At 44.3% G+C, this 22136-nt stretch overlaps 2 protein-coding genes across 13 annotated transcripts in view; one reads left to right on the top strand and one right to left on the bottom strand.

The window, feature by feature from the left end:
- Positions 1-22136, top strand: part of LOC106017775 (uncharacterized) — a 116379-nt gene that overhangs the window by 84026 nt on the left and 10217 nt on the right. For 2 of the 6 annotated variants that reach the window (XR_011810455.1, XM_072040480.1), the window contains exons 4-6: positions 7309-7447; positions 9422-9567; positions 19999-20037. Coding sequence is in view for 3 of the 6 variants with exons in the window: in XM_072040480.1 (XP_071896581.1) it covers positions 7309-7447; positions 9422-9567; positions 19999-20037 (324 nt within the window). In the remaining 3 variants the exon portion in view is untranslated. Of the gene's footprint in view, positions 1-706; positions 1451-7308; positions 7448-9421; positions 9568-11013; positions 11140-11260; positions 11691-16562; positions 16995-19998; positions 20038-22136 lie in introns of those variants that run through there. The other 4 variants (XR_011810456.1, XM_072040482.1, XM_072040481.1 and 1 more) reach the window with 4 other exon arrangements.
- Positions 1595-22136, bottom strand: part of ERBB4 (erb-b2 receptor tyrosine kinase 4) — a 564466-nt gene continuing 543924 nt past the window's right edge. For 3 of the 7 annotated variants that reach the window (XM_072040464.1, XM_072040463.1, XM_072040462.1), the window contains exons 25-27: positions 21686-21856; positions 4437-4734; positions 1595-2203 (exon numbers count right to left, since the gene is read on the bottom strand). In XM_072040464.1, coding sequence (XP_071896565.1) covers positions 1767-2203; positions 4437-4734; positions 21686-21856 — 906 coding nt within the window. In that variant the 3' untranslated portion in view covers positions 1595-1766. Of the gene's footprint in view, positions 2204-4436; positions 4735-5361; positions 5410-5690; positions 5739-21685; positions 21857-22136 lie in introns of all 7 variants that reach the window. The other 4 variants (XM_072040461.1, XM_072040458.1, XM_072040460.1 and 1 more) reach the window with 3 other exon arrangements.

The raw sequence follows: 22136 nt of genomic DNA, 5'->3' as shown, positions 1-22136 counted from the left end.
ATGCACAGGTCTCGGCACATCAGGAGCCAGCCGTCAGTGTCACTGGCCCCTTCTGCACCCTTCCCAGCTCCATCTGCCTCAGGTTGCTAAAAACATCCAGCACTGTGGCTGAAAGTTATTTCCAAACAGAGGAGGGTGTGTGTGCGGGGTGTCTGCCTAAAAACTGAGGCTGATGAAAGCAGATCTAAGTGCAAGGAGACTGAATTATACTTATTTACACTTTTTGACTGAAAGCTCTGCAAGTCATGCACATTTTGACTTCTCAAACCTCGTATGCGCTTTCTTCTGTGCAAGAGTAAGCCTCCTGTTAAAAAAAAGCATTCTGTGCTGTACTGCAAGCCGGAGCAAGGCATTCATCTCCACCGATCCCTTTCAGGGCTTGCTCTGCTGTCACTTGGCAGCAGTAAGGTGGTTGCTCTGTCACTGTATTCTCTGAAGCAGTCAATGCAATGGCCTCTCAGAACTGGTGGACATTGTTCCAAAGACTCGGTTTGCTTCATTTTGGCATTTCCACAGTCATCCTTTACATATAATTCACTTTTTTTTTTTTTAACTTAAAATTATTATTTTGTATTTTGCTGGTCACTTCCATATTGCTTCATTCAAAATCCAGAAAACAGTTCAAATAAAATCGGAGCTTAAGTGCAAACTAACTTTCCAGTGAACTGCTATGTGCGTTTTCTCCAGTCCAGTGTCTTTCTTCCAGTTTGAAGGACCCTTCCCACCGCCACCCCACAGAACACCAGCAGGCTTCGTGACCCACACCAAACTCTCCAGTTCTCCATCTGGTCCTCAGTGTTGCCTGACAGCATCCCCTACTCCCGTCATGATCGTGAAGAAGAAAAAGAGGGAAGAATTTGTTTGGGTCTGTTTACGTACCTATGTTCAGCAGGTATAAACAGGAAAACAAAACTTTTTACATACAAATCTTGATTTCTTGGCCTGTCTTTTAACTTCAAGAAGAACAGGTTGGAGATGGGGTCTTCTTACTCCTTTCTGAAAGGATTTTTCTCTTTAAAACGTTTGTCCTGTTGGCAGATATACAAAAATGGTCATGTCATGCACCAGTTCTGAGCTGGAGTCCCCGTGGTTACCGAAGTGGCACAAAATCATGGTGTGGCTCAGAATAAGGGTTTAGCCGGCTATTAGAGTCACATCATCATTTCTTGGAAAGCCACGATGAAGATCTGAATGATTATGAAAAGCGAGGTTAGCCATTTCCGGTCGCTGGGATAGAAAGTGTTAGAGAAAGAAACTGGATTCTCAATCTCAATTACTATGCTATCACACATGATATAAAAAATGTCCGTTTTTCCCCCAATGGAAACTGCATTGAAATTTCCAGGAATGCTGTACAGACTCTCATCAGTTCCTCCTGACAGAGACAGCTTCTCTGCGGCTTTCCCTGCAGTGGCTGGGCTGAATCACTGAGAACCAGCTCGACAGCAGGAACACTGCCACTGCCCTTACGGTACCGCCTGGCTTTCTCCGACCGTCTGACCCTCAGATCTGCGGGAAGCGAGAAGCGCCAGGCTGTACACTCCTCCTTTCAGTCTCTTTCCTTCCTTTCAGGTTCCCAACCCAAATCTGCAAATGACTCCAAGACATCCTTTGACTTGGAAATATCAAAAATGAGTGAACTGGCAAGTAGAGGAAGCTCATGGGAGAAAGAAAGGGAGGTAGGGAGGGGAGAAGGGAAAAGGAGGGAGAAAAAGAGTGAGGCAGCTAGAAGGGGTTGCCTTTCCACTTCTGTAAGACCGTGGTTACTACACCACTGTATTTCTGTGTCTGTAGGGTGGCGGGGGCAGCACAGTGCCAGGCTTCAGGGAGAACTCGGAGAGGTATTCAGGATTCTCTGCCACAATTGGCCGGATCCGTCCATTCTGTTTGTAAAAGTATTTTGTGCTGTACTCTTGCAGGTAGTCCGGGTGGTGGAGGGTGCTTCGAGGGGGCAGGCTGTGATTCCAGTAGTCTGGGTTGTCAAAGGCCTTCTTGGCTTTCTCTGGCAAATTGTTCTTCAGGTACTCAGCGTTTTCCAAGGTGTTTGCAAAAGTGTTGAGGTACAATGGCTCATTCACGTACTCATCCTCAGCTTTGGGCTGCCCGTTTGGAGTGTTGTGGTACTCTGGGTTGTCCACAGCTTGGAGATCTCCGTTCTTTCGTCGGGAGACAAATGGGTTCTCTTCCACTGGGTTTAGGTAATCTGAGGAAAGATTAAAAAAAAATCAATAAGCAAAGAGGGAGAGTTGTCCATCCATGTAGCAAGCCACATTTTTATGTAACTGTGAGACTGCACAGGAAGAAGCCTGAGGACTAGCGCATCCTTCCACCCAGCCATCCCTCCAACAACAGATGACATCAGGCACCAACTATGTTGAACACATACTTGCTAGAAGTGAAAAATTTACAACCTAAACAGACAATATGGGTTAAAGTGAAGATCCAGGACCCTGGAAGATGGAGTGACTCATCAAAATGACTTACAAAGCTGGAAACTGAACTACAGGTTGTGCTGAGCCAAAGCCTCATCTGATCCTGGCCTTCCTGTCCGAGTAAGATCTGCAGAGCCAAACACGCAGAGACACTTTGTCTTTGTGGCTGACTCTCCATGAAGCCTTGGATATGTCTTCCATCCAGAAAGCTGTACAGAAATCTTAGTTAAGCCTCTCTGCACAAAGAGCATCTCCAAGGGCTAACTTCTAAGACAGCTTCATTTCTAACAGAACAATTTGCCTGATTAAAAACCTTCCATTCCTGAAGGACAAAGGGCCTTGAAGCATTATGAAAAAAATGATTCAGATGGGTCCTGGAAGCGGTATAAGAGTGACATCAGCTCCAGAAGAAGAGCTGGAGCAGGTTACATACAGCTCCTTCAAAGCACTTGCTGTGGATTAACACCACAAAAAGCTCTGGAGACAGGTCCACACAGTGCCCTGCCCTGTAAGGAAATGGACCCCTGCCTGCAGCTACTGTGGCCAGAGGGTCAAGGAAACACCTGAGAAAGGACACAGGCGACAGTACTGGTCTGAACTTTTGGGTAGACCTGTGTGGTGTCAAGAGTTGGACTTGATGATCCTTAAGGGTCCCTTCCAACTCAGGATATTCTATGATTCTATGATTCTATGATTCTACATACAGCGCTGCTGTACTGCATGGAGATGAGAGGGTGGCTGTGGTCTTCACTTCAACTCTGGTTTTATCCGGGAAGGGGCCAGAAACATTAAATGCCAATGTTCAAGGCTCAGCAAGATTATTTTGAACATGTAGCTAAAACTTTGCTGAATCAGTAAGGGGGAACAGGCACATACGGCTTGCCAAGAGTGCAGTAGGAACTCTGAAGCAATGCCAACCATATTGTGCTTTCATCTGAATCTCCCGAATGGCAGAGCGCATGCAGCATCGTGACCACACCGTGACGTCCCTGAGTTTGTGCCCGGTGAGACAGGAAGGAGGTGCTTTCTCCTGGGCTGCCACTACTGCCTCCCTGGGGGCTTGGGCAGCTCCTGTGAAATGTTATGCTCTGTGTACACTGCCACCTGCGTACGCTGATGCTGCAACAAACTCAGGCATCCAGTCCCTTATTGCAAGGCCGACTGCTGAAGTGCAGAGCCATGAGTGCACTCCCACAATTGCTACTGCCCGGGGTCAGTCCCAGAACTCCCTCTATTTCCACCATGTAACACAATGTGGCTTCCAAATTCTGAAGCAGTAGTTACTTGGCATTTACATTTGCATTAATTAATTTCTTTAAAGCTAATGCAAATGTTTGAAAGCAAATTACTAATGACACATCCCCTTACAGCAAAATGACTGCTGTCACTATTTGCAAAGAAAGAAATGAATGAAGGCCAAGTGGGAAATGTAACACTCCGAGCTGGCACAGATTTAGGCAAACTTCACCTTGCAGTGATGGTCTCTCTGAAGCACATCATGTTCTTTCAATCCTAAACTTCCCCTGGGTATAAAATGCCAACTGTGTGTATTGGTTCTGTGATATGTTCAACATGACATTTACCAAGCACAATGCCATGAAGATAAAGAAGATCAATAAACAAAGCAACGTGGAGACTATGGCTGGCCAAAGAAAGATTCTTCTCTTGGAGATAACCAAATATTTGTTCTTGGATAAGAAGTGGGTTTGTTGTTTGTTTTTTGTTTTTAAATTCTTCCTCATTCCTCTCTCGTTCCTTCCCAGAAACAAAGTATAAAGGGGGAAATACCAAAGCTAACATTATAGCACAGTTCAGTCTTTCTAAGTTGAAAATTAAGCAAAGAAAAGGGAATCCCCCTGCAAAGAAACATTCACCAGATCAGAACGTTTCAGTCTTGCTGGGTTAGTTGATAAATCCATTTTTTGGTGAGAAGGTCCTGATACAGAAAAAAAGAAAATACAGTCAGGCTAGACTAGGATCTTTTCTGGAAAGACACATTTTTACCTGTTTTAGGTTTGTCTCGCATCGGCGTCATGTACCCATCCTCATCCAGCTCTCCCCGGATGACCCGCTCAGGTATGAAGACTGTGGGATCAGCGCTGTACCTCTGGGTGCTGCTGTCCTCTTTTGCCAGGGTGGCCACTTGTTTTCGCAGCGTGCCGTTACAGCAGCTGTCTTCAAAGATCTCTGCTGTGGCCCCTTGAGCAACTGGGGCTTCTGGGATTATGCAGCCAGGAGCTCTGTATGGCATCGGCACTCCTTGCTCTGCAGCATAGCCGCCATCTCTATACACAAACTGGTTCTGTAGGAAAAGAAAAGACAGCATGAGAAAGGAGGCTCCAAAGGGAGGGAAGATTCAACAGCAAGTCGTGTCTGTGGCTCCCGTGGCCTTCCTGTCACATCTGCCCAATGACGCATTTCACCAGGCAGGAGAAGCCCCATCCATCCTGCAGGCTGCTGCATTTCCAGCGCTGCGGTACCAGCAGCATCACAGGCTCCACTGCAGGCCAGCAAAGCATCTGCCTGCCCAGTGCTGCTGAGCTGGCTTCCCCCCAGGGAGGCACCACCACTGCAGCAAGGGCAGCAGGGAAGTGAGCTGGCTGGAAATGGGGCTAGAAAACTTGTCTCCTACCCAGACGTGGAGGTTGGAGATGAACAGCTGCAAGAGACAAATGCAGTTTCTCCTCTTCTATTATTTTGGCAGCATCCCAGAACAAAAACCTTAAACCTTATGGTAAGGAAATATTCTGCAAAGGGGGCCAGGGATAGAGGACACTGTTGACCTGTTTATTCCCAGGGGGCTACTTTTCATGTGTCCTGCAGCACCAGTCACCACCCAAACACTATGTAATCCCATCAGGCAGGGCATTTCGGGTTGGTGAGCTGTGCTCTCACTGGCACCTTGATGCAATGGTTTGACGCCACCTACCATATTGCTTGTCAGCAGGGGTGTGCAAGGAAATTTTGACATCGTGACCTATAAATAAGAAGGAAAAACGGACAGATTCATCCACGTGTGTTTCCTACATGCTTTTTCAAGAAATGTTGGCAGTCATTTTGCGTGTGGGTCCATAGAGCTTGTGGATGAATCCAGGCGGAGTTCAGAGACCCCTGACTATTTGATGGCTTACACACCCACACTGCATTCACTGTTGGCTTTTGAGCTGTGTATGTAGGAATAAGGAGCTGTAAACAGACAACAGGTAGTGAAGGAAGGACGAAAACCTAAAGGATGAAGGTTGAATGTGAAATACTTACTCCTGACATAGGGGTGTAGGCAGGAGGAGGGCTGTGTCCAATTTCACTCTAATAAGAGAGAAAAATGGAATGATGGATACATAAAAAGAGATCACATGAATGAAACAAGTCACATGAGCTGTATGAGGTAATGGGGAGAAACATGCACATCAGATTTCCTAACTGAATCCAAAATCCAAAGAATTAAATGATGACAAATGTCTCACTGATGTCAGCAAGATGTGGTAGCCCACATGCCTCAGGGAGGGCTACCACATTCCCCTTGATGAGTAACAGCAAGTGCCGTGTTATCACCTACTGACAGCCATCCATATATGCTGCAAATATCTCCTGGCTCATTTTGGGAAAAGCAGAAAAAATGACAGATGGACAAGGCAGCAGAAGTGCAGAAAGCACCTAGTTCCAAGCAGTGCTTCCTATCCCAGGGACAAAGCAGGGAGGGCACAGGACTGTCATTAGTCTGTCGCAGCTAGTTTGAGTATTACTGGGAAAATAATCCTGAAGAGCTTTGGGAAGCCCAAATAGCACAACATTCCCTGGACTTCCACTTGCCAATGTCCCATGGTCAGGCTTTCAGCCTTTTAACTTTAGCTCTGTATCACATGCTAACAGATTTTACTGAGAATTATAGAGGCTGCAAATCAATGTCGCCATGCAGAGATCATCATTTTGAGATTGTGTTTTTGGAACCATCTTACAATGCCCTGTGGACCTTGAACTGCTGTAACATCAACAGCAGAGAGGCTGTATTTGTATCTATTAGTGCTGCTCAGAACTGACCTCTTTCTCACCGAGGAAACGCTGATTTTTGGAGGTAAATCAAAACCTTTTATTATCATGTGTTTTGCTACTGACAAAACGCTCATTTTTAGATTACAAGATCTGTTCTTCATAACTACTTTGTTTCTGATTTTGCTTCAAAAACTTCATTGCATTTCCCTTATCTCCTAACTTTGGGAAAGAAAAAGCCAGGATTCAAAAAAAAAAAAAAGACCACTGCTTCAGAAAATAAATAAGCACCCTGAGAACACTCCACTTCAGAAAAAAAAAAAGTTTTCAAAACCAATATCCACACAAGAAACATACCCAAGTTAGAATACACACTTCCTCAGTTTGTAAGGATGGGAGATAACACAGTCCACAGTCAAGCTTTCCCTTATAAACTTCTTGCTAGAACATCGGGATGGAGATGATGGTGCCTATTATCTTCCTTTATTTAAAAAGGGTTCTGGTTTAAGCTAAGTATCTGCATCAGGGAAAACCTTTAAAAACAAACTTTTTTTTTTTAAATGCTTGCTGGCTACCTGCCTGAAGCCCCATTTCCATTGATCAAACATGCTCATTTGCCAGTATCAGAAAAATTCCCACAGCCATTTTGTTACTTGGATCTAGCACCTGATGTCTGAGGCATTAGTGTGGTGGACAAGCCCTCGTTAGGGATACACTATTCTCCATTTTCATGAAAATTCATTGGTGTTTAGCCAAACTATGCCCTTCTAAAAAATGCTGCAAGGTGCAAAATACAAAAGTGCAGGAAAACCTCTGTTAGGTGAATTGCCTGTCTGCCCCTTGTCGTCAAAGCCTGAACAGGACTCTCTCCATACATGTTTTGTCCCAGGGAAATAAGGTTCTGGAAGGAAGCGATGGAGAGGATCTTGCCTGCAGTCTCAGAGAACCCCTGCCAGTGCCCAGGGAGGAGGAGGAGGAAGAGCTGAGAAGCTCTCAAGGAAGAGTGATGCTGGAAGAGCTGGCACCAGGTAAGTACAGTGATGGTCAGGAACAAGGGAACAGTGGTTTGCAGAAGATCATAAAGCAATGGCCAGAGAGAGACTGGGAGTCTCCTATGATTTCCAACGTGGCTACAGACCTTTAGAGAGTGCGAAGACATGTGGCAATGCTGTGGTAGTATCGAACGCAGGTCAGCAGAGTTTGCTGCTGCCCAAATGATTAGCACGCATCCGCTTTTCACAGACGCTAAACAAGTGAATATAACCACTCCTTTCCCATTTGGTACTACACAAGCTGTCTTAATCACCTTTAGCTTACATCCTTGTTTTCACGGAGGCACCCCCATGAATTTCCACTTGCGGTTCACTGGTTCTGGATGAGTAAGGGAAGGCTGTCTTGAACTACGTTTAGTTCACAGCCCACAGGGATCTCTTAAAGGCAACTTAGAAAAGCAAGTCTTTTGTCAACAGCCTTGACTTTGATACGTAGAGCTATGTGCCTCTGCCAGTAAATATTTAGATGATTAAAAACTTAAAATAAATTCTGTGCTAGGATGGCCACATCATCTATCTGTGGACATTCTTTGCTCCACCCTCATCACAAAAGGCTAAACCCACCGTCCTATCTTTAGATTTTCTTGGGCATGATTATAACATTTAAGTACACACTATGCAAGTGTAACAACATAATAACATGCCCTCTCAGAATAGCCCTGTCCCAAGACATCAGGAGAGAATGGACCAGCATTAACGCACTTAATGCTATTTTTGCTGATAAGACCCTCCCCAGCCAGTGAGCTGCCAACTGAGATCAGGATAATGGTATTTTCTTCATGCCTCCCCTTTAGCTCTGTACTAAACATAGCTGTCTTGCAACAGCTTCTCCTAACACAGAACCTTACAGCTTGGCTCTTCTCAAAACCACGGGTGTCTGCACCCATTTTAATTCTCTACCGTTTTTCCCCATGAGCTAATACCCTGTGGCCACCGTTCCAAAAAGAGGAGGCAAAGAAAACAGCTGCAGTGCCAATTAGTGGGGCTGAAAATGTGATATAATTGTTTAAATGTCTTTAAATTGCTTGCTAATTGCAACGTGATGTCATCATTTTGTAGGCTTCCAAGATAAGTACTGAAAGCCCCAGCCAACTTTTATTGGTCAGTACATGAATCACACTGTGAGCAGAAAATGCATCTGGATCTTAGCAAAAAAAAAAAGCTTAAATAGCTTGATTTGTATGTGTGAACCAGTTTACTTTGTTCTTTTTTTTTTTATTTTTTGATTCAGTTGCTTTTGCATTTTAAGTGCTATCTTGAAAGAGTAGCCTATGTTCCTTTACTGGGAAGACCTTGGTTTTTGGATCTCTGATGCTGAAATTCTGACCTGAATGATCACTGTCTCTAGCTTGTTGTGATGGACAAGGACTTCAAAAAAAAAAAAAAAAAGGAATCAATAATCACCCTTTTGATAGTGTAATATGCGTTGTATCTGTTAGCTCCAGAGTGCACACATCCACTGATGCTAAAGCTCTATGCAGCTTCCAAAAGGAGCCCAGCATTTTTAACTGCCCATGAGCAGCCCTAACCAGAAATGCCTGAGATTTCTTTCTTTATACTACATGATTCAATTTTCGGCACAAACGTGACATCGGGGAGAAACGATTAAAAACAAGCAAGCGTGCCCTAAAGCCTTTTTAAAGGCCCTTTGGTATTAAACACCAGTGATGTATCAACTACTGTAACAGCTAATGCACGTGTAAAATGAGCCTTGATAGAAGAGAGGTAAATAACACTTGAATATTGGCTTGTGTTATTGCTTTCTATTCATTAATTGCATTTTCCAATTCCTTGCTTCTAAAGTCTCCCAAAAGTAAATACTTCCTCCTTCATAGCAAGGACATAACATTGCTGGCTGCCTATTAAAACGCAATGAAATCAAAGCCACGTTGGGTCCTGCCGCTCATGTGTACGCAGTTGTGTGCCTCTGCCTTGCTTCTTTTCACTCAGGACCAGCGTTGTGCCTGAAGGAGGACACACAGGGCCGCGCTCCCGCTCCTGCCTGCACCGCAGCTTGCCTGCGCCAGCCTGACAGTGACCATGGCCTCCTCCAAAGCTGCACCCGCCGCACACTTCAGCTGGAGGAAGTGCTGAAGGTCAGTGACAGCGCTGCTGTGGGACTGTGGGTGGCTGGGACTATCACCCAACAGGTGACAACTCTACTCTCCAGCAGGATCTGGCACCCCCACGACTTGCTTGCTAGCATAGCCTCCCAGCAGCACCCTTAGTGCTGCGAGCATGTTTGACCTGAGCCTGCTGAGATTATTATAATTCCTTGTTCTCTAAGCAATCTGCTAAGCTCATGTGGCTGACAAATTTCTCTTTACTCAAGGCAAGGCTTTAGTAAACTGCACACACACACACGCCTGAACCCAGATAGTGCTCCTGGTCACACGAGCACCCAGCTCCCTCTCACTCCATCTGCTCTCGTACACAAAAAGCACCGAACCAGGCAGCAGGAGCAGAACACTCCCCCCACCTTCTCAGTCCCCACACGTACCGTCCAGGGGCATCTTGTGGCGCTCGCTTCAGGCAACTCAGTGACCACCTGTTTTGATTGAGCTCTGCATGCACTTAGAAGTAACTCACTTTCCTCCTTACCTGATTAGAAACCAAGCCAAACCAGGTTTACCTGATTTAAAACCAAGTCAATATCCAGGCGCAAGTCACCACACTGCAGCCTCCTAGCAAGCATAACAGGTCGAGTAGATCTTGCTGCAGCAGTTTGCCCAGAAAGAGGACAGCTGATTTATTCAAGTGGGTCTGAATAATGTACTGGGGATGCTCTGGTGGGGCTGCAGGCAGAGCACACCATGCAGAGCTGTACCACCAGCCCTGAGCAAACTCCAGTTACATTTCAAGGGAGCTGTCTGGTATTTACAACTGATCTGAACTGAAATGCAAATAGGAAAGACCACTGCAGGAGAGCAGTCACCTCTGCTCAGGAACAGTCCTGCTTCCCTCTGCCCTGCCTCTGAGAGCAAACATGTCTGAGATGAAAATCAAAGGAAAAAAAAACCCTGTACCACAAGACTGTTGTGTAATGCTACACAGAAATTAAATGCCGTTTGTATAGTGATGGCTAGAGGGCTTTGCAGAGCTCTGGAGGTTCTGGTCCTAGCCCCTGCTCAGAGCCAAGCTGTATGTAAAATGTAAAGTGCAGCCTGGCTTGACAAATCCAGCACACTGCTCACATTTGCAGAGTCACACACGTTTGTTGCTCCACCAGTACTCACGCTGCTTCCTCAGCTCTGGAGAGAACAGGTTCAGGGAACCTTTCTCAAGAGGAAAGTTTTGCTTCCTGGTGTCAGAGCAGCAGTGAACAGAGGCAGGAATGCAATACACGCAGGACAGCTTACCCCACACCAGAAGACCCCCTTGCTGGCGAACAGCTGGTGCACATGTAAAATGGATGGAGCACCCTGGTGATCCCTGTATGGGTCCTACAGGATCTGAGGGTGCTTGAACTTCGGATGCTACCACTTAGTATCTTCAAGCAAGCCTCAGGGCTCACGTACAATTAGATCTATTGACTTCTACAGGGATGGACAACTACCCTGACTTAAGGAGCACCCATGAGACTGAGCTTTGTAGTTTATCCTCTCCTCTTCTGAATCAGGGAAGTTTAATGTTCTACAAAGGTTTCCCACCACTCGTTCTAAAGATGGGTAAGTCTGGAGCATGAGGCAAACCAGAGAATCCACAGTGCTACTGGAAAGGATTGCTGTCTGCGGGTATGGTTGGAAGTGGTTCTGGGTACACTGAGGTCTGTGTTTTTTCCTTCATCAGCCTGCTCCTTCCATGCCCCCACTGTGGAACCACAGGCACTGCTCAACTGGTACGTGAAATGCGACTGACCGAGGGGCCCTGGGCTGAGAAGCTGTCACTTCTTTGCTGGCTGGACAAAAAAGTTCACAAGTCTGGCATTCCTCATGCTCTCTCTTCTGTCCAGCCCAGGCTCCTCATTGTACTTAGGAAAACTCCCTTCCCCACTGGGCACTTTCTCTAGGCCCATGAAGAAAAGTCCCCAGGTGACACAGCTTGGCACCAGGTATGGGTCATCACTGGCACCCTGCAGCACTTTAGCACAGAGAAAAAAATCACAACATACTGGAGACATATGTCTTCCGAAACCAGTTTGGGATCTGTGCATGTCTCACATCGGTTTTCTCAAGCACACAAACAGAAATATGTCCTTGGCTCAATGGTCATGAAGTCCCATGGGGAGCAATGAATATGTTGGAAATTACAAGTTCCCAGCCACTTTTCCAGCATTAGCCTTTTTCAGAATATGGATAAACGTTTTAACTTAAATATCTATGCACTACAAGTATAAAAAAAGCGTAAAGCACCATTCTGTGTGAGCCCTCATCTCTGATGTCTGCCCCTTCCATGACCAAGGTATAATCATCCAGTTTAGATCAGTGAGATGAAATGGGAAAAAAAACATAACAAAACAAAACAAAAAAGGACTAAGTCTTTTCTGTATGTACGCTTTTTCTGCTTGCCATTTATCAGAAAAAAAGGTGAGATGTGCAGGCGGTGTAAGCTCACAGAGGCTGCGGGTATGACAGAAATATGCCAAAGCATGTCCAGGCAGTATGGCGGGTTTATGACATCCCTGAACTTGTTCAATATCAGTACAGGCAGTTCACTGGTGACCTGGATTCAGTTCAGTACTGACTTAATTAATAGCTGCAGGTGACTCGTAGATAACATCTGTCTGTTTTCAGACTTCCAGGTTCTTCTAGAGCAATCCGTGCACAGTGGGATGCCCAAATTTCAACAGAGCCTTCCAGGAGTAATATGGCACAGACTGTGAACAGTAAATGGTGTAAATCATAAATGAAACATGCCTAACATTCTTGGCATAGGTCTATAGGAAATGAGATACCTAAATACTGCACAGACTATTTCCTGTGCTATTACTGGAAAATACCAGACATACACCCTCCTTTTTCTGTCTAAAACCTCACCAAGTAAGGGAGTCAAGGATTAGCAGACGGCTGATGAAAATAGCCCGTTAAGAGGTGCAAGATGTGGCCACAAAACCAAGTTTCCTAGCACACCAGCACAGAAGCGTAGGTGAAGTGCTCTGCCATAGCCCCACCTTCTGTACCTGGCTTGTGAATAAAAGCTGTGCTCCGCTATATTGCATCAAAAATCCTCCATGGAACCATCCCCCAACCTCCAAACTTCCCAAACCTTGCACCTTGCACTTAGCTTCAGGAGGGTTGGCAAACAGACTTCAGCTGGCAAAATCTGCGATTTGACCATAAGCGTGGCACAAGAGCGAAGAAATTTCTTTCCCCTGCTATTTTATATGAACGCACTGGAGTGTCAAGCAGACAGGAGAGCAGGAAGAGAGGCAGCTTGCATGTGTCTGTCTTCCTCCTTCAATCTCTTTTACTCCTGTATCCTCCCTGTCACCACTGACTAGTTTTCTGTCACTCCTTCTCTTTAATACACACTCCAAGATGTTTTTCAGTAAACGGCCCCTTTTAACACTGGGCCAGTTCCCCACCATTGGGAGGAGACGATGTACCATCGCCTTGCTACTCGCACAGTTCCCTGAGGGAGAGAAGGGTCCGGGCACTTCTTCTGTCCAAAACACAGGAGCAGCGGCAGCTCTTTTTCTGTACAAACCTCGAGCTTCAAATCCCCAAACAGGGAAAGGATGGGGAATGGGACCTTAAAGCCGACAACAGGGCCATGATTTGTGATTGCGATATGGCAGACCAAAAAAAAAAAAAAAAGCACAAAAGAAAGTTGATGAGCAACACTCTGAGCAGCAGCCCCCTCCTATGCTGCATGCTGCATCGCCATCTTCCCCAGTCTGTTTTATACAGTAATCAAAGGATATTCTGAGCCTCTCAAAATGCCATCAGCCCTCATTGAGAATGAAATAGAGCACATCTCCACTGAAGCCTTTACAGCAGTAATCATTACAGCATGCTGGCCTGAACAGGGAGCTCTTACAGACAAAGATGGGTTTTAAAAATAAAATAAAAAAGCCTCCCTAAAATCTGAATAGAAACTTGATGATAATCTCCCGATTTTATTATGCAAGGGGGAAAAGAAACCCATAATTGTGCACTCTTGGTCTCTTATAGCGAAGAATAGGCTTCTTGATGAAATGCTGAGTTGATTTAGAGCAGGGCTGAGGTTCGGGTGGCAATAATACTCTAGAAGAAATAACCATCCAACTGATTTGGATAAAATAATCATTTTTTAACATTCTAAATCTAAACTTCATCTGTGCCTCCTCCCACTTCTCCCCACCACATCTTTTGGAGAGTCTTTTTATAGCTTCCATAATTTTTCCTCCCCCCCTTCCAAACGACAGCATTTAACAAGAAAGGCAGACTCTTTACTCTGGCTAACAAAAGGAATTTTAGGCTGTGTTGGCATTTATCCCCACTGAACGTATGTTTAGAAAGTACAGTGTTTGGCACAGGACGCTCCTGAATCCTCCTGCTACCTTATGCTCCAGGCGTTACCACACGAGTCCCGTCGCCGTGGGATGCTGTGGATGTTGCTCTCCGGCTCATGAGCCCCAACCATCAAGGGCAGACAGGTGTTTAAATGACAACTTCTTGGAGCCTTGCCAGGTGCACTTCCAAATCACAATCCCTTGTATTTTCAGGTGTGGTTATTGTTTTAACAAAACCACGAACATGATTCCACAGAAGCAGAGGTTTTTCACTAGCAGTTTCTGTTTCAAACCCGGGCACTGAAGGAAAATTTTCTCCCAGCTCTCATAATTATTTCCTGACTCTTAGTCCATTTTTCCAACTACTGAATTATGTAGAGTTGTTTAGCTTGCTTTTTTCCAAGAATGCCTCATCAGTGAAGTGTAGAAATATTTATTACTTATTCTCTTTATATCTATTGACTTTTTTCTTTTTGGGAAAGAAAATGGATCAGCTGTGAGCTCTCTTGACTGTTAACACAGCCAGCAGCTATTCATGGATTACGCAGATGCTGCCTGATTTTAAACCAGTTTATACTGAAGCTCAGTAAATTTACATGTCAGATATCAAGGTTTGAAGCAACAGACAGCTACCGTCTCTTCCACTGATTCCACTGAGTGTTAACTTGCATTAGGTCTCACCAGGAGTACTGTGAGCTAGTGACTTGTTTTTAAACATGCATTAAATTAATAGAAAAGGTATGCTCAAACCCAAATGCCAGCCAGCACTTTGAGATTGTCTGACTCTGTGTGTCTGTATTCAGGAGCCTGAGTTTGACAGAAAATAACTAACACGTTTTAAAAATCCTGTTAAAAATTCCTGTTTTAAGGCACTTGACCTCCAAATCATGAGGCAATTTAAGAAGTTGGTCCTGATAGTCTATTCAGGTTGAGAAGGGCTTGGTCCTTGAGAAATTTCACTTATTTCAGCTGGTCTGGCTGCAAAGCAAGAGACTAATTGCCATAAAACAGTTTCAAAGATTTCTCTGTGAAGAGCTGGGCATCATGTATTCTCTTTGAGTTCTCCATATGAATTTTCTTCCTTTTTCCTCTGGCAAACTTAGCACGCTTTAAACAGGTATTTAAATACTCGTATTCTAAATATACACATTTTGAGAGAAGCTTTCCTTTTTCATGTAAATTATTAAGACTGACATAATTTTTCACCTAATGTATTTTACGGCCTATTTTTGCATGTTTATTCTTCCTACTTCATTCACCATGAGCAACGAAATAATGCTGACTAGTGCCACTCTGGTATTAGTCCTGCTTATCATGGACTATAAAATGGCCTGGTGCTATCTACATTTCTAACAAAGACTAGAAATAGACACACTTCAGAGAATACTTCCCAGAAGAAAATACTTGCAAGAAGAAAGTTATTGTAGGTAACACATTTGTGATGGTTGACTAGGCACCAACAAAACACGAACAGCTACTGAGAACTTCATAATGGAAAAGGCAGAGCAGAACAGACAGGAGCCTCCCACCACCAGGATGTCATTAAAACTTAGGGAAGCACAAAAGAGAAATGAGATCTTCCAGGAAAGCTTGGTGGGACTTGCAGAATTACTTTGAAGGTTTGATGGCAGCAATTGCAGTATCTGGTACACTGTTACATAGGCTCTACTAGGAAAATAAACCAAACATAGTATTTACTGAAAGATACAGAACAGATTCATACAGAGTTAGAATATTCCTAATAAACCAAGCAGTTTTTCAAGAAAACTACAGATATTTAAAAAAAAAAAAAAAAGAGGTAGAGTAAGTTTCTGAAATGCTATGAAACCCTTTGATACAACCTCTAGCTAATTTGCAAGCTCATCATTTATTGCAACACCTGCCTAAGGAAGAGAGATCCTTGCAGAAATGCTAAAGAAAGACTACCAACATTTTCAACATTTTTGATCACCTTTTAAGGAGAAGGAATTAAAGACACTAGATAGGAAGTAAAATAACAAAAATAACAACAAAACCAACAAACAAAACAAAACAAAACAAAACAAAAAAACCACAACCCAACCCAACATGAAGCGTGAAATCTAAGGAAAGATTTGGTTATTATTTGGGGGAAGATATTGCAGAAGCAGAGGGATGGCAAATGACACAAACAAGCCTAATAAAAAGGAGACATCAGTGGTGTTCTGCCCTAACACCAAATATGTACAAATGATACTATCCTACACAGCCCCCTTAGGCAGAAGAGATTTCTGGTAACCGGCAGCTCCTTAATCTAGCACTAAAAGGTGTATGGTGGACAGTTTCAAGATCCAAACCCTGCTTAAGTCCGTGTTAAATGCCCACTGAGACTCTTCTAAACTATGATGTATTTTCCATCCCAAATGATACGATCAAGATAATCTTTTGGGAAGACAAACTGCACCTCAAAGAGCATTTCTGCACTTGAAGCAGAAATTAGGAGACGAATCCCTGGCCGATGTTATGCCAGGAGGTTAGAAATACTTGTACGGCCCCATCTAGCCTTGATACCTCTTCACACAAATTATCTATTGACTTTGGGATGAAGTAGTTTTACTGCTATCAGCCCCACATGGCCAGGACATGACTGGAGAAAAAGTCCACTCAAGATCAGGGTCAATTAACTGCCTTTTCTTACAGAAAAAGAAGTGAGGACTAAGAAGAAAGTGATTGCTACACCAAAGCCCTGGGCACAAGGAGAATCACAAACAAATCATGACTCCCTCCTGAATTTTCTCTTTGCCAAGAGAAGAGGATGCTCGCTTTCCCCACCAGCAAGGACGGTACCCCACATACAAGCTCACCTGTGCTGGCACACTGGGAAGTGCCCCTCCAAATCCTGACTGCTCTCCAAAATCCCTCCTTCCAGCTCTAACTGAGCAGAGTGGTGCTTACCGTCCCCACCTGCTGGATTTCAGTCTATAAAGGAGGCCGTTATTAGTCCTCAGATCTGATCCACTACTGGAGCACTACAGGTACCTTGGAAATTCACCCATTACTTAAGAGCCTAATTAATGCCGCTGAATTCCGGCAGCCATCTCGTTGGATGAACAGTCCCTGTTGTCTGTGATAAGCTTTGGAAGGGAAGATGCCACACTGACATGAAATGCATCTACAAATCACTAACAGCCTTCTCCTTTATAATTCTGTAATTTGAAAATGGCTACTTCTCAAATTCAGAAACCAGATCATATTAATCGTAAAGGTAACTCCTTGCCCAGCTTCTCTCTGGAATGATCTTTTTATGTACAGACACGTACAGATGTTCAGCCGTGAGACATTCCCAGCCCTAGCGTTGTGCCAGGACTGCTGGGGTGGCATACCAGACACTACTCAGGGAACTAAAAGCTGGCTTTTGGCATACCAGACACTGCTGTAGCCAAGCGGAACAGTCTCCCTGGACATACGAATTAGACCCCTCTCCTAAAAAACTAGCTTGATATTTAATTGCAGGGTTGGCAGACATTCCATGATATACAGCGAATGGAGTAGAATTACAGAGACAGCATCAGCGAGTAACAAACAGTATAGACGTTTTTCAGGAGGAATTAGCCAAGGATTTAGAGCAAAAAGCACCACTGGGTACACAGAGTGCTTTCTGTATTAGTATTATCTCTGCGCACACAGGACAGTACTTGTTACAAATACCTGAATGAATCATCTAATGGCTGTGAATGTAGGACACTCAAGCACTAACTGGGGTACCGTGCTCCTGGAAACACTGCTGAGGATTCAGTTTATCTCTCAGAAGCACAGACCTTCTAAAACTCCATGTTTCTAGAATATCTCTAGACAAGGGAAAATAAAAGCTGGAAAAAGCCAAAGAGCTGAAATTGCAACTGAAGAGTTCAGATGCCATGAAAGAATTCAATTTAGCTTAGGATGCTAATTTTTACTTCAAACAGTCTTGGGATGGACTTTGTCACACAGGGCACTGCTATGGGCTTAGAGTATGGGCAAGCTTCTGCTCCCAGCAGCACAGGTCCTAAAGAAATGCTGGTACAAAGCCAGTCTGGGTGTGATACAAGTACTGAAGCTGTGTCTGCACCTTGCACCTTCAGTACATCTCTAATCCCTGGAGGAAGAAGGATGTGACACTTGCTGTGGAGCTGGAAACTTGCCTTGAGGCTTCCCTCTTTCCAGCCCTCTTGCTGTGAGCCACAGCTCTGTGCTATCGATTCACATCCAAATAGCTCTCACATGGGAGGGAACAGGCACACGCTGCTTTATGCATCCAACCAGTGCTTTATGCTCAACCAGCGGCGCCTCTCCTGGGCAAAAGCTGTAAGGATTTAGGGCTGAGATCAACCCAGAGAAACTTTAGCACTTTCTTTAGAAAGTAAATGCCCTCTCTCAGGCCTTTGAAGCCTAAGAGTTGGAGGACTCATCATCTCACTGCTTCCTCACTGCAAACTCTTGTCCCCAGCCTGTGGTCCTGTAATGTTAGACTACAGCCGTCAGAGGAGTACAACACCCTGCCACCGCATAGCCTGCTCCTCCCTCACTAAAATGACAATCAGAACAACTACAATGGGAAACACAGTATCTGTCAAGCTTCTCATCTCTGAAAATGACAAGAAGATTATGTAGCTCTGTGTGTTTTACTTCACCAAATTGCCTGGCAATCTCCCCATAAAATTTAATTTGCCAGACGCAGTGAACACAAACTACCTAAGCTGTATCAATTCATTTGGCATTTATGGCTGCAGCGGTACCATAATGAGTTTGTGTAATATTAACGTTCACTATACCAAACAAGCACGAATTGTAAACTATCCAAAGGAAACACAAAGAAAGACATAATCAGGCAACTGCAGGTGGAGAGATCTGCCCACACGTCAATTCTGTGTGATTCTTGTCACTGACATCCCCTGTACTGCACTATATACTACAGTAAGTGCACAATTACCTTATAGGACCTACCAGGTATTTTGTTTCAAACCAACACTAATCTTCACAGGAAGAACAGTTAACATACCAAGAACTGAGTGTTTTCAAAAAAACAACACAAAGGCATGTAGCCTTCTGTACAGAGGGAACACAAATGTAGTACATCCAAAAAGAAACTCCCAGCAAAGGAAACCATGAATGCAAAGATGCTGTGGGGCTTTCAATGCAGCCCGAAGCCCCTCCAGCAACTTTATGCTGTGGCCTTCCTGCAGTTTGGATGTGCATGCCTGTGTGGCAGCCCTAGCAGTGCATTCAGGAGATGCAGGGCTGTTAGCAAATAGAACTGAGACTTACACTAATCTGAGACACTGGACTAGTCCCTCTATATTATAAAGGTTAATATTGTTACAGGTCAGAAGTCAGTCTGCAGCCACTCCAGCAAGCGCTATTATAAATCAGCTGGGAATTCAGTGGCAACTTCTTTGCCCATCTGTTCTTTCTGCCTTAAAAATTACCCCTCCGTAAGGAGGCTACTGCAAAGAAGAAAAATGCTACAAAGCTGGAGGGAGTGCAAAGCCACAGAGCTGAGTGTGAGCCTCCTGTCCCCCAGCTGCCCTCTGTGAGCTAGAAAACCTGGCTCAGAATCTGGAAACTTTTGGCAAAGGGTAATTCCAGATTTAAGTGTTAGATTGTCATATGATTCCAGAGAAAAATTCCCAGCAGTAGGAGCTACTGAAAGCAGGATACAGACTTGCTACTGTCATTAAATTGAACTGCAAAGCAAAGCTCCCACTGACTAAGTGGGACAAGATCACAGTCTCAAACCAAGATGGGAAATTGCGAGCTGCAGAGTAGAGACATCACATCAAGAATGTGATGGAGCCTCTCTGTGTGACAAAATGAAGGTGTGGGGTCTCCTTCTGCAGTTCTGCTGACTTCAGGGGGATCACGTGTGCAAGCAGTGTGGCTGCAAGTTGGGCAGAGGCTGTGAGAAAGTTATTTAAATTTTTGCACAATAATAGTAATACATTTCTGGGTTTGCTTGCCATGAATTTCTTTGTGGGAGTGTTGGCTACCCTGTGTTGGTCTAAGTGTTGGCTGTGTAAAACAAAGTTACAGTGATCCACAGCAGTGCACAAGTGAGCAACTTTTGAAGGTAACTATTGCCATTTCCTCCTTTTCTCAGAAGCTGGCAGCAAAGGAAACAGAACCTCTCCAGAGACAGGTGAAGTAAAACTGACTTTTTTCAGATGAGCGTCAGCCCTAAAAAGTCTCGTTGCAATAAATGGGAAGTTTCTTGTTTATTGCTAAATCATGCATAATTCCCCTCTGCACTGCTGTCTAGTGATGCAGGAAAAGCACTGGGTGAATCCAGCTTAGCCATTGGGACTACAACCCAGCCTCTTCCTAACACTTCTCGAGTCTCCTTGCCTTTAAAAACAGTAGCAATTTCCTTATGAATTTATCGGATATTGTTTAGGGCTAGGTTTTGTCTTCCTTATTCCAGAATAATTTATTCAGGAGAGATGAAATAGCATCATGCAGCGTACAGTTAGGACATGAAAACTGACCTGGTTCCAGCACTCTTTGCTCCATCACTTACCTCCTCCCTTCCACACGTGGTGTAATCAATGAATGATGGTTTGTGTTGGATTCAGACCAGAGTGTGAATTTGGAACTATCTACACTATGGATAAATGTTTGATAGAATTCTAACCCATACAGAATAAATACCAGCATTTCAATGAGACTGCACTTAGTGGTTCAAAATGGGACTTTCCACTAAAAGCAGAGTGGAGAGAAAAATCCAACCCAACAAGGGAAGTCCCTAATTACTGAATACATCTGATGCTTGTGCAAATGTCCTGGCATCAGCAATGACATTTTACCATTTCTTAGTTTTGTGAGAAGGGGGGGCATCTACTAACTATTAAAAGGCCAGAGCCAAATGCAGCACTGTGCAGAGGTCAGAGCTGCAGACAGGGAACTCTAGAGTGAAAAGGAATTCAGGAAACCTGCACTCAGGTCCCACATACAGCAGGGCTTCTCCTGTGCTGAGGCATTTATGACAGAATTCATTTCACGAGACCTCGTGCACCAGGTCTGAGACTGCTCTGGAGTTGTCAGCGGTCAGCGGATAGAGAGAGACACCTCCAGAATGTGACTTATCCCACTGTAAACGTCCAAAGCGGGCAGAAATCATCACCCCCTGAATGTTCAGGTGAAGAGCTTAGATTGTATCTCAATCTTTTTGATGGTTACAGTTAAATAAGCTGAATTCCACCTGAATCCTCTCTGTGCCTCAGTTGTTCCTGTAAAATGATCATTTCCTTCCCTAACAGGGATGTTACAAAGATCAACATGCCAAAATCTCTGATATGCTCAGCCAAAACCCATGCTTGTGAAGGCGGGCCCTGAAAGCATCACATATAACAGGGAAAGGGGCTGGGTTTGAAATCTGGCTTGAGACACAAAAGCAGCATTATCTATATATTCCAGCTGCCCTCAGTTACATCAGTGCCAACCCTGTCAAGACGAAAGGATTGCAGGGACAGAGAATGAGAGCTATGTTCTTCCTGCCCAGGATGGTACACAACTGAGAAACAACACTGCCTGACTTCAAAAGCTTCAGCTGTGCTTTCAGGACAGGCAGTTCAAGTCGAGCCTTTGTTCACTCAAGGCTGAGCTATTAATTCAAAATTCACTTGGGCACAATGAACAGGGAACCCAGTGACAACATTTTTATAGTCACTCTCCTTACAATGGAAGCTTGTAATTCCCAAGGCAACTCTCACCTGTGTTTGATTAGTGTACTTAAATCTCCACCTGTGCTTTTATAATAACCAGTATTTTCTGTCAGAGCTTGCTCTTACCCTGTTGGAATCAATTCTTGTCCTGGAAGTGTAGATGGGAGGAGGGATATTGAAGGCTTGAGGAACAAGATACTCTTCAGCATCCATCATATCTTCCAGGTCTTCTTCATCGAGAAGGTTTTGAAAGAACTTACTGTCATTTGGGCTTGGTAGTTTCATACGATCATCTCCCTGAATAGGTTGTATGGAGAGAGGAAAACAGCAAAGAGATGGATTAATTTCCCAACAGGGAACTTAGGCCTTCTTCATGCCCTAGCAGCCAGGCTGCAGGGACTGCACATGCTGTTTTGATTGTTCTAAAGCACCACATCCACATCATTTGATTTTTTTACTGGGAGTATGATGACAGAAAGGGAATAAGTGCATAAATCAAGCAAAGCCTTTTTACTTTTTTTTTTCTTTTCTTTCTTTTGGCATTCTTGTGACTAAGCTTTTATTCTTTCTTCCTTTT

Source organism: Anas platyrhynchos, chromosome 7 (genome assembly GCF_047663525.1).
Source record: "Anas platyrhynchos isolate ZD024472 breed Pekin duck chromosome 7, IASCAAS_PekinDuck_T2T, whole genome shotgun sequence".
Classification (NCBI taxonomy): domain Eukaryota; kingdom Metazoa; phylum Chordata; class Aves; order Anseriformes; family Anatidae; genus Anas; species Anas platyrhynchos.
This window is presented reverse-complemented; position numbering and strand designations above follow the sequence as displayed.